A 12,715-nucleotide genomic window follows, 5' to 3' on the forward strand; every position below is an offset into this window, starting at 1 on the left:
ACGTGATGTGAAAAGAGACGAAATTGTGGAACTCCTACATTACATGTCATTGTACACACATGTATATGTACTGTACATGACGATATTAGGACTTCAACATGGCCGCCAGTCCAGCCTGTGCCCCCAGCAATGGCCAATATACTGTATATCTATATCTTCTCACCTTGTGATGTGTGCGGCCGGTAGTCCTCCATCATGACCTCCTCGTACAGATCCTTGTGACCTTCTAGATACTCCCACTCATCCATGGAGAAATAGACAGCGACGTCCTCACACCTTATAGGAACCTGACACACACAATGATACAGTCATCACCCAGACACCTCCAGTGCTGTTACTGTAGAATTTGCCAGCAGTGTCACCTCTCCAGTCAGCAGCTCAGTCATCTTGTAGATCAGTTCTAAGATCTTCTTCTCATGTATCCGGGAGTGAGGGGGAGGCTCTGTGATGGGGCTCTGACTACTGCTCCATCCTCCTGACTCATGGATGATGGGAGTCGTACAGTCACCTGATGTCTTCTTCACTATTGTGTACTCCTGTGTATGGAGAGAGACACTTAGAGAACTGAACACAGTATTCCCCTCTCAGTAGAGAGGGAGATTGTGAACCCACTGTATAGAGCTATAGTGACCCTACATCTGTAATACTGGAGACCTCACCTACAAAAAGACATTGAGGAAATAGAACGAGGCCAAAACTAAAAAGGAAATAATATTGGGGGGACTAGATGGACCATGTGCTCTCCTCCTGCCGTCATCTTCTATGTTTCTATATACAGGTCATCCTGTTCCTCCTGGTTCCTTGTCATTGCTCTACACCATTACTATTGCTGCATTGGTGACATGACACATAACTGACCATATTGGTGGCTGATCTTCAGCTTTTCTGCTGGTGGCTTCTTGACGTCACTTGGAAGGTCTGGACACTGTTATACAGGACACTGGATTCTTCCTATTACTTCCTATTATGTATTGTCCCTTCCCTATGTGGGACTTGTTCTATAATGTAGAAAAGTTTACCTCTCCGCTCAACAGGTAGATGATCTCCACGGTGAAGTCTAATATTCTTCTGCTCATCTCATTCCTGTCCTTGTCCATCCTTGGTGGGTCATTCAGGAGAAGGAGCGTTGTGGAGGAGAAGATGAGAAAACTGGAGGATCTAGTACTGCAGACGTCTTTATGGAGAAAAGAGAAGATGGAAATCATACAGGGGACATCATCATGTGTAACATACAGAACCTCACTTATTCATCATTGAGAGAAACATCTTCTCAGAGCCGTCACCACATGGAATAAAGGGGTATTCCCAACACTGACATTTCTCCCCAGGATATGCCAGAAATGTCTGGTAGATGCGGCTCCACCTCTGGGTGGCCTTGTTAGGTGGTTTCTGTAACTCCTACACAAGTGAATAGAGAGACAGAATCTGTTCAGGTCCTCCTGCTATGTCATTTGCTGCCAACGGAACAGACTGGTGGTCAATGTGACTTAATACCCCCCTAAAATAAGTCTTTACAGATAATAGAAGTTACCTCAGAGATCCTGGACCTTCAGAGACATCTAAATTTTGTTTTTTATTACAGTACCTGTCCTCTGCTTCTACATTACTCTGTGCTCCTCCTTCTAGACCTGTCCATTGCCTTATACATTACTCTGTGCTCCTCCCTCTAGACCTGTCCTCTGCTTCTACATTACTCTGTGCTCCTCCTTCTAGACCTGTCCTCTGCTTCTACATTACTCTGTGCTCCTCCTTCTAGACCTGTCCTCTGCTTCTACATTACTCTGTGCTCCTCCCTCTAGACCTGTCCTCTGCTTCTACATTACTCTGTGATCCTCCTTCTAGACCTGTCCTCTGCTTCTACATTACTCTATGCTGCTCCTTCTAGACCTGTCCCCTGCTTCTACATTACTCTGTGATCCTCCTTCCAGACCTGTGTCTACGTTCTACATTACTCTGTACACCTCCTTCTAGACCTGTCCTCTGCTTCTACATTACTCTGTGCTCCTCCTTCTAGACCTGTCCTCTGCTTCTACATTACTCTGTGCTCCTCCCTCTAGACCTGTCCTCTGCTTCTACATTACTCTGTGATCCTCCTTCTAGACCTGTCCTCTGCTTCTACATTACTCTATGCTGCTCCTTCTAGACCTGTCCCCTGCTTCTACATTACTCTGTGATCCTCCTTCCAGACCTGTGTCTACGTTCTACATTACTCTGTACACCTCCTTCTAGACCTGTTCTCTGCTTCTACATTACTCTACTTTGTGCTCCTTCTTCTAGACCTGTCCTCTGCTTCTACATTACCCCGTGCTCCTCCTTCCAGACCTGTGTCTACGTTCTACATTACTCTGTACACCTCCTTCTAGACCTGTCCTCTGCTTCTACATTACTCTGTGCTCCTCCTTCTAGTCCCGTCCTCTGCTTCAACATTACTCTGTGCTCCTCCTTCTAGTCCCGTCCTCTGCTTCAACATTACTCTGTGCTCCTCCTTCTAGACATGTCCATTGCCTTATACATTACTCTGTGCTCCTCCCTCTAGACCTGTCCTCTGCTTCTACATTACTCTGTGCTCCTCCTTCTAGACCTGTCCTCTGCTTCTACATTACTCTGTGCTCCTCCTTCTAGACCTGTCCCCTGCTTCTACATTACTCTGTGCTCTTCCTTCTAGAATTGTACACCACCTTCTAGACCGTTCCTCTGCCTCCTACATTACTTTGTGCTCCTCTTTCTAGACATGTCCTCTGCTTCTACATTACTCTGTGCTCCTCCTTCTAGACTTGTCCTCTGCTTCTATATTAATCTGTGCTCCTCCTTCTAGACCTGTCCCCTGCTTCTACATTACTCTGTGCTCCTCCTTCTAGACCTGTCCTCTGCTTCTACATCAGAGATCCTGGACCTTCAGAGACATCTAAATTTTGTTTTTTATTACAGTAATGACCTATTCCTTCTAGATTGTTTTACCACGGTTCATGGAAATCAGCCACCCAGTGTACACGCGCAGGAGGCCACGGCCGCCCAGTCCTCTGCTTCTACATTACTCTGTGCTCCTCCTTCTAGACCTGTCCTCTACCTTCTACATTACCCTATGCTCCTCCTTCTAGACCTGCCTCTGCTTCTACATTACTCTATGCTCCTCCTTCTAGACCTGTCCTCTGCTTCTACATTACTCTGTGCTCCTCCCTCTAGACCTGTCCTATGCTTCTACATTACTCTATGATCCTCCTTCTAGTACTGTCCTCTTCTTCTACATTACTCTGTTATCCTCCTTCTAGACATGTTCTCTGCTTCTACATTACTCTGTGCTCCTCCTTCTAGACCTGTCCTCTGCTTCTACATTACTCTGTGCTCCTCCTTCTAGACCTGTCCTCTGCTTCTACATTACTCTGTGCTCCTTCTAGACCTGTCCTCCACCTTCTATATTACTCTATGCTCCTCCTTTTAGACCTGTCCTCTGCTTCTACATTACTCTGTGCTCCTCCTTCTAGACCTGTCCTCTACTTCTACATTACTCTGTGCTCCTCCTTTTAGACCCGTCCTCTGCTTCTACATTACTCTCTGCTTCTCCTTCTAGACCTGTCCTCTGCTTCTACATTACTCTGTGCTTCTCCTCCTAGATCTGTCCTCTGCTTCTACATTACTCTGTGCTCCTCCTTCTAGACCTGTCCTCTGCTTCTACATTACTCTGTGCTCCTCCCTCTAGACCTGTCCTCTGCTTCTACATTACTCTGTGATCCTCCTTCTAGACCTGTCCTCTGCTTCTACATTACTCTATGCTGCTCCTTCTAGACCTGTCCCCTGCTTCTACATTACTCTGTGATCCTCTTTCTAGACCTGTTCTCTGCTTCTACATTACTCTACTTTGTGCTCCTTCTTCTAGACCTGTCCTCTGCTTCTACATTACCCCGTGCTCCTCCTTCCAGACCTCTGTCTACGTTCTACATTACTCTGTACACCTCCTTCTAGACCTGTCCTCTGCTTCTACATTACTCTGTGCTCCTCCTTCTAGTCCCGTCCTCTGCTTCAACATTACTCTGTGTTCCTCCTTCTAGTCCCGTCCTCTGCTTCAACATTACTCTGTGCTCCTCCTTCTAGACAGGTCCATTGCCTTATACATTACTCTGTGCTCCTCCCTCTAGACCTGTCCTCTGCTTCTACATTACTCTGTGCTCCTCCTTCTAGACCTGTCCTCTGCTTCTACATTATTCTGTGCTCCTCCTTCTAGACCTGTCCCCTGCTTCTACATTACTCTGTGCTCTTCCTTCTAGAATTGTACACCACCTTCTAGACCGTTCCTCTGCCTCCTACATTACTTTGTGCTCCTCTTTCTAGACATGTCCTCTGCTTCTACATTACTCTGTGCTCCTCCTTCTAGACTTGTCCTCTGCTTCTATATTAATCTGTGCTCCTCCTTCTAGACCTGTCCCCTGCTTCTACATTACTCTGTGCTCCTCCTTCTAGACCTGTCCTCTGCTTCTACATTACTCTGTGCTCCTCCTCCTACACCTGTCCCCTACTTCTACATATCTCTGTGCTCCTCCTTCTAGACCTGTCCTCTGCGTCTACATAACTCTGTGCTCCTCCTTCTAGACCTGTCCTCTGCTTCTAAATTACTATGTGCTCCTCCTTCTAGACCTGTCCTCTGCCTTCTACATTACTCTATGCTGCTCCTTCTAGACCTGTCCCCTGCTTCTACGTTACTCTGTGCTCCTCCTTCTAGACCTGTCCTCTGCTTCTACATTACTCTGTGCTCCTCCCTCTAGACCTGTCCTATGCTTCTACATTACTCTGTGATCCTCCTTCTAGTCCTGTCCTCTTCTTCTACACTACTCTGTGATCCTCCTTCTAGACCTGTTCTCTGCTTCTACATTACTCTGTGATCCTCCTTCTAGACCTGTCCTCTGCTTCTAAATTACTCTGTGCTCCTCCTTCTAGACCTGTCCTCCACTTTCTATATTACTCTATGCTCCTCCTTCTAGACCTGTCCTCTGCTTCTACTTTACTCTGTGCTCCTTTTTCTAGACCTGTCCTCTACTTCTACATTACTCTGTGCTCCTCCTTCTAGACCCGTCCTCTGCTTCTACATTACTCTCTGCTTCTCCTTCTAGACCTGTCCTCTGCTTCTACATTACTCTGTGCTTCTCCTCCTAGACCTGTCCTCTACTTCTACATTACTCTGTGCTCCTCCTTCTAGACCTGTCCTCTGCTTCTACATTACTCTGTGCTCCTCCCTCTAGACCTGTCCTATGCTTCTACATTACTCTGTGATCCTCCTTCTAGACCTGTCCTCTGCTTCTACATTACTCTATGCTGCTCCTTCTAGACCTGTCCCCTGCTTCTACATTACTCTGTGATCCTCCTTCTAGACCTGTTCTCTGCTTCTACATTACTATGTGCTCCTTCTTCTAGACCTGTCCTCTGCTTCTACATTACCCCGTGCTCCTCCTTCTAGACCTGTGTCTACCTTCTACATTACTCTGTGCTCCTACTTCTAGACCTGTCCTCTGCTTCTACATTACTCTTTGCTCCTCCTTCTAGTCCCGTCCTCTGCTTCAACATTACTCTGTGCTCCTCCTTCTAGACATGTCCATTGCCTTATACATTACTCTGTGCTCCTCCTTCTAGACCTGTCCTCTGCTTCTACATTACTCTGTGCTCCTTCGTCTAGACCTGTCCTCTTGCTTCTACATAATTCTGTGCTCCTCCTTCTAGACCTGTCCTTTGCTTCTAAATTACTCTGTGCTCCTCCTTCTAGACCTGTCCCCTGCTTCTACATTACTCTATGCTCCTCCCGCTAGACCTGTCCTCTGCTTCTACATTACTATGTGTTCCTCCTTCTAGAGCTGTCCTCTGCTTCTACATTACTCTGTGCTCCTCCTTCTAGACCTGTCCTCTGCTTCTACATTACTCTATGCTGCTCCTTCTAGACATGTCCTTTGCTTCTACATTACTCTGTGCTCCTCCTTTTAGACCTGTCCTCTGCTTCTACATTACTCTGTTCTCCTCCTTCTAGACCTGTCCTCTGCTTCTACATTACTCTGTGCTCCTCCTAGTCCCGTCTTCTGCTTCAACATTACTCTGTGCTCCTCCTTCTAGACCTGTCCTCTGCTTCAACATTACTCTGTGCTCCTTCTAGACCTGTCCTCTGCTTCTACATTACTCTGTGCTCCTCCTTCTAGACCTGTCCTCTGCTTCTACATTACTCTGTGCTCCTCCTTCTAGACCTGTCCTCTGCTTCTACATTACTTTGTGCTCCTCCTTCTAGACCGGTCCTCTGCTTATACATTACTCTGTGCTCCTCCTTCTAGACTTGTCCTCCGCTTCTACATTACCATGTTCTTCTCCTTTTAGACCTGTCCTTTGCTTCTACATTACTCTGTGCTCCTCCCTCTAGACCTGTCCTCTGCTTCTACATTACTATGTGCTCCTCCTTCTAGACCAGTCCTCTGCTTTTACATTACTCTGTTCTCCTCCTTCTAGACCTGTCCTCTGCTTCTACATTACGCTGTGCTCCTCCTTCTAAACCAGTCCTCTACCTTCTATATTACTCTGTGCTCCTCCTTCTAGACCTGTCCTCCGCTTTCTACATTACTTTATGCTCCTCCATCTAGACCTGTCCTCTACTTCTACATTACTCTGTGCTCCTCCTTCTAGACCTGTCCTCTGCTTCTACATTACTCTGTGCTTCTCCTTCTAGACCTGTCCTCTGCTTCTACATTACCCCGTGCTCCTCCTTCTAGACCTGTGTCTACCTTCTACATTACTCTGTGCTCCTCCTTTTAGAATTGTCCTCTGCTTCAACATTACTCTGTGCTCCTCCTTCTAGACCTGTCCTCTGCTTCTACATTACTCTGTGCTCCTTCTAGACCTGTCCTCTGCTTCTAAATTACACTGTGCTCCTCCTTCTAGACCTGTCCTCTACCTTCTACATTACTCTGTGCTCCTCCTTCTAGACCTGTCCTCTACCTTCTACATTACTATGTGCTCCTCCTTCTAGACCTGTCCTCTACGTCTACATTAATCTGTGCTCCTCCTTCTAAACCCGTCCTCTGCCTTTTATATTACTCTGTGCTCCTCCTTCTAGACCTGTCCTCTGCTTCCACATTATTCTGTGCTCCTCCTTCTAGACCTGTCCGCTGCCTTCTACATTACTCTACGCTGCTCCTTCTAGACCTGTCCCCTGCTTCTATATTACTCTGTGCTCTTCCTTCTAGAATTGTACACCACCTTCTAGACCGGTCCTCTGCCTCCTACATTACTTTGTGCTCCTCTTTCTAGACCTGTCCTCTGTTTCTACATTACTCTGTGCTCCTCCTTCGAGACCTGTCCTCTGCTTCTATATTAATCTGTGCTCCTCCTTCTAGACCTGTCCCATGCTTCTACATACTCTGTGCTCCTCCTTCTAGACCTGTCCTATGCTTCTAAATTACTGTGCTCCTCCTTCTAAACCTGTCCTCTTCTTCTACATTACTCTGTGCTCCTCCTTCTAGACCTGTCCTCTACCTTCTACATTACTCTGTGCTCCTCCTTCTAGACCCGTCCTCTGCCTTTTATATTACTCTGTGCTCCTTCTAGACCTGTCCTCTGCTTCTACATTACTCTGTGCTCCTCCCTCTAGACCTGTCCTCTGCTTCTACATTACTCTGTGCTCCTCCTTCTAGACCTGTCCTCTGCTTCTACATTACTCTGTGCTCCTTCGTCTAGACCTGTCCTCTTGCTTCTACATTATTCTGTGCTCCTCCTTCTAGACCTGTCCTTTGCTTCTAAATTACTCTGTGCTCCTCCTTCTAGACCTGTCCCCTGCTTCTACATTACTCTATGCTACTCCTTCTAGACCTGTCCTCTGCCTTCTACATTACTCTGTGCTGCTCCTTCTAGATCTGTCCTCTGCTTCTACATTACTCTGTGCTCCTCCTTCTAGACCTGTCCTCTGCTTCTACATTACTCTGTGCTCTTCTTTCTAAACCTGTCCTCTGCTTCTACATTATTATGTTCTTCTCCTTCTAGACCTGTCATTTGCTTCTACATTACTCTGTGCTCCTCCCTCTAGACCTGTCCTCTGCTTCTACATTACTTTATGCTCCTCCATCTAGACCTGTCCTCTGCTTCTACATTAGTCTGTGCTCCTCCTTCTAGACCTGTCCTCTGCTTCTACATTACTCTGTGCTCTTCTTTCTAGACCTGTCCTCTGCTTCTACATTATTATGTTCTTCTCCTTCTAGACCTGTCATTTGCTTCTACATTACTCTGTGCTCCTCCCTCTAGACCTGTCCTCTGCTTCTACATTACTATGTGCTCCTCCTTCTAGAGCTGTCCTCTGCTTCTATATTACTCTGTGCTCCTCCTTCTAGACCTGTCCTCTGCTTCTACATTACTCTATGCTGCTCCTTCTAGACCTGTCCTTTGCTTCTACATTACTCTGTGCTCCTCCTTCTAGACCTGTCCTCTGCTTCTACATCACTCTGTGCTCCTCCTTCTAGACCTGTCCTCTGCTTTTACATTACTCTGTGCTCCTCCTTCTAGACATGTCCTCTACTTCTACATTACTCTGTGCTCCTCCTTCTAGACCTGTCCTCTGCTTCTACATTACTCTGTGCTCCTCCTTCTAGACCTGTCCTCTGCTTCTACATTACTCTGTGCTCCTCCTTCTAGACCTGTCCTCTGCTTCTACATTACTCTGTGCTCCTCCTTCTAGACTTGTCCTCCGCTTCTACATTACCATGTTCTTCTCCTTTTAGACCTGTCCTTTGCTTCTACATTACTCTGTGCTCCTCCCTCTAGACCTGTCCTCTGCTTCTACATTACTATGTGCTCCTCCTTCTAGACCAGTCCTCTGCTTTTACATTACTCTGTGCTCCTCCTTCTAGACCAGTCCTCTGCTTTTACATTACTCTGTGCTCCTCCTTCTAGACCTGTCCTCCGCTTTCTACATTACTTTATGCTCCTCCATCTAGACCTGTCCTCTGCTTCTACATTACTCTGTGCTCCTCCTTCTAGACCTGTCCTCTGCTTCTACATTACTCTGTGCTTCTCCTTCTAGACCTGTCCTCTGCTTCTACATTAACCCGTGCTCCTCCTTCTAGACCTGTGTCTACCTTCTACATTACTTTGTGCTCCTCCTTTTAGACCTGTCCTCTGCTTCAACATTACTCTGTGCTCCTCCTTCTAGTCCTGTTCTCTGCTTCTACATTACTCTGTGCTCCTTCTAGACCTGTCCTCTGCTTCTAAATTACACTGTGCTCCTCCTTCTAGACCTGTCCTCTACCTTCTACATTACTCTGTGCTCCTCCTTCTAGACCTGTCCTCTACCTTCTACATTACTATGTGCTCCTCCTTCTAGACCTGTCCTCTACGTCTACATTAATCTGTGCTCCTCCTTCTAAACCCGTCCTCTGCCTTTTATATTACTCTGTGCTCCTCCTTCTAGACCTGTTGTTAGGGATCTGCCAGGTACTTCATCTAGGTATACTCCTGGGATTAATCAATCCACACCTGAGGCCAGACCTGTTCGACTGACACCATCTCCCACCAACCAGGGTGGCAGGCTCAGGAGTGGGAGAGCCTATCGCGGCCTGGTCTGTCGGAGTTAGCTCCGCCCCCTGTCCTTTATTACCTGCCCTGTTCTCTCCCTCAGTGCTTGTAATTCTTTTGGATTCCTGGCCCCACTGCTGCTTGCTCCAGCCTGCTTCTGCCGTGCTTCTGCCTTGCTGCAGTTCTGCTTGACCTGCTTTGCTTTGCCCCTGGCTTGCTTGTGTCTCCTTGCCCGCTTGGGTGTACTCACTTCGTCCTGGTCCTGACTGTCCGTTCGCCGCTCCGTTTCCTCGTGGCGTTCCGTGGCTACTGCCCCTTCCCTTGCATGTTCCCTGTTTGTTTTCCTGTGCACTTAGACAGCGTAGGGACCGCCGCCCAGTTGTACCTCGTCGCCTAGGGCGAGTCGTTGCAAGTAGGCAGGGACAGGGCGGTGGGTAGATTAGGGCTCACTTTCCCTTCACCTCCTTCCGGCCATTACATAATTACAAGCCCTTACCTAGTCTACCATTTGTCCTACGCTGACGCTATCATGGACCCCCTTGAGACCCTGGCCCAGCAGATGCAGGGCCTCTCCCTACAGGTCCAGGCCCTGGCCCAAAGGGTCAATCAGGGTGACGCTGCTTTAGTAGTACCCCTCACCTCACCTCTAGAACCCGACCTCAAGTTACCTGACCGGTTCTCAGGGGACCGTAAGACGTTTCTCTCCTTCCGGGAGAGTTGCAGACTGTATTTCCGCCTAAAGCCCCACTCCTCAGGTTCCGAGAACCAGCGGGTGGGTATCATCATATCCCGACTCCAGGAAGGGCCCCAAGAGTGGGCCTTCTCCTTGGCTCCTGACGCCCCTGAACTTTCCTCTGTTGATCGTTTTTTCTCTGCCCTCGGACTCATTTACGACGAGACTGACAGGACTGCCTTAGCCGAGAGTCAGCTGGTGACCTTACGTCAGGGTAGGAGACCGGTTGAGGAATACTGTTCTGATTTTAGGAAGTGGTGCGTAGCTTCTCAGTGGAACGATCCGGCCCTAAGGTGCCAGTTTAGGTTAGGATTATCTGACGCCCTGAAGGATCTGCTGGTTAGCTACCCCTCGTCTGACTCCCTTGACCAGGTTATGGCCCTAGCAGTACGACTTGACCGACGTCTCAGGGAACGTCAGCTAGAACGCTTCAGTGTGCTCCCCTCTGACTTTTCTGCGATCCCCCCCGAGGTCCCGTCTCCTCGCCCCTCCACGGAGGACTCGGAGGTACCTATGCAACTCGGGGCCTCCATGTCCCCTCGACAACGTAGGGAGTTTCGCAGAATGAATGGTCTCTGCTTCTACTGTGGGGACGACAAGCATCTACTGAACACCTGTCCCAGGCGCAAGAATAAGAAGCCGGAAAACTTCCGCGCCTAAGTGATCATCGGGGAGGTCACTTGGGCGCACAGGTATTTCCCGTTAATGTGAAACGCAATAAAATTTTGCTTCCCTTTCAGGTCTCGTTTGCTGGCCGGGCTGCCACGGGCAGTGCTTTCGTGGATTCAGGGTCATCTGCTAATATCATGTCTGCGGAATTTGCTATGTCTCTAAAGATGCCTTGTATTGATTTACCTTATCCTATCCCTGTAGTAGGAATCGACTCAACTCCCCTTGCTAATGGTTATTTTACTCAGCATACTCCTGTTTTTGAACTCCTTGTTGGCTCCATGCATTTGGAGCAGTGCTCTGTACTGGTGATGCAGGGATTATCGTCTGATCTGGTTTTAGGCCTTCCCTGGTTGCAGTTGCATAATCCCACGTTTGATTGGAATACTGGGGATCTCACCAAATGGGGTAATGAATGTCTTATGTCATGTCTTTCTGTTAACTCTATTTCTCCCCGGGAGGAGGTAAACACGCTTCCTGAGTTTGTTCAGGACTTCGCCGATGTGTTTTCTAAGGAGGCCTCCGAGGTGTTGCCCCCCCATAGAGATTACGATTGCGCTATCGATTTGGTGCCTGGTGCCAAGCTTCCTAAGGGGAGGATATTTAATCTTTCATGTCCTGAACGTAAAGCTATGAGGGAATATATCCAAGAATGCCTGGCCAAGGGTTTCATTCGCCCCTCGACTTCTCCTGTAGGTGCTGGCTTCTTCTTCGTGGGGAAGAAGGATGGTGGTCTTAGGCCGTGCATTGATTATCGTAACCTGAATAAGGTCACCGTAAGGAACCAGTACCCACTTCCTTTGATTCCGGATCTTTTTAATCAGGTTCAGGGAGCCCAATGGTTTTCTAAGTTCGATCTACGGGGGGCATATAACCTTATCCGCATCAAAGAGGGGGATGAGTGGAAAACTGCGTTCAACACACCCGAGGGTCATTTCGAATACCTGGTCATGCCCTTTGGGTTGTGTAATGCCCCTGCTGTCTTCCAGAATTTTATTAATGAAATCCTGAGAGAGTACCTGGGTAATTTTCTTGTTGTGTACCTTGATGACATACTGGTGTTTTCCAAGGACTGGTCCTCCCACGTGGAGCATGTCAGGAAGGTGCTCCAGGTCCTTCGGGAGAATAATCTGTTTGCTAAGACTGAAAAATGTGTCTTTGGGGTACAGGAGATACCATTTTTAGGGCAAATCCTCACTCCTCATGAATTCCGCATGGACCCTGCCAAGGTTCAGGCTGTGGCGGAATGGGTCCAACCTGCCTCCCTTAAGGCGTTACAGTGTTTTTTAGGGTTCGCCAACTATTACAGGAGATTTATTGCCAACTTCTCGGTCGTCGCTAAGCCTCTTACGGACCTTACCCGCAAGGGTGCTGATGTCCTCCATTGGCCCCCTGAGGCCGTCCAGGCCTTTGAGACCCTCAAGAAGTGCTTTATCTCGGCCCCCGTGCTGATTCAGCCCAACCAAGAGGAGCCATTTATTGTGGAGGTTGACGCTTCCGAGGTGGGAGTGGGGGCCGTCTTGTCCCAGGGTACCAGCTCCCTCACCCATCTCCGCCCCTGTGCTTACTTCTCTAGGAAGTTTTCGCCCACGGAGAGTAACTATGATATTGGCAACCGCGAACTTCTAGCCATTAAATGGGCTTTTGAGGAGTGGCGGCACTTCCTGGAGGGGGCCAGACACCAGGTAACGGTCCTTACGGATCACAAGAATCTGGTTTTCCTAGAATCGGCCCGGAGGCTTAATCCTAGACAAGCTCGGTGGGCACTATTCTTTACCAGATTTAATT

At 48.2% G+C, this 12,715-nt stretch overlaps 1 protein-coding gene across 1 annotated transcript in view; it reads right to left on the minus strand.

The window, feature by feature from the left end:
* Positions 1–311: 311 nt before the first annotated feature.
* Positions 312–12,715, minus strand: part of LOC142710473 (oocyte zinc finger protein XlCOF29-like) — a 238,217-nt gene continuing 225,813 nt past the window's right edge. Inside the window, exons 2-3 of the mRNA XM_075848564.1 lie at positions 1,020–1,174; positions 312–536 (exon numbers count right to left, since the gene is read on the minus strand). Coding sequence (XP_075704679.1) covers positions 312–536; positions 1,020–1,097 — 303 coding nt within the window. The 5' untranslated portion in view covers positions 1,098–1,174. The remainder of the gene's footprint in view (positions 537–1,019; positions 1,175–12,715) is intronic.

Source organism: Rhinoderma darwinii, chromosome 1 (assembly GCF_050947455.1).
Source record: "Rhinoderma darwinii isolate aRhiDar2 chromosome 1, aRhiDar2.hap1, whole genome shotgun sequence".
Lineage (NCBI taxonomy): Eukaryota > Metazoa > Chordata > Amphibia > Anura > Rhinodermatidae > Rhinoderma > Rhinoderma darwinii.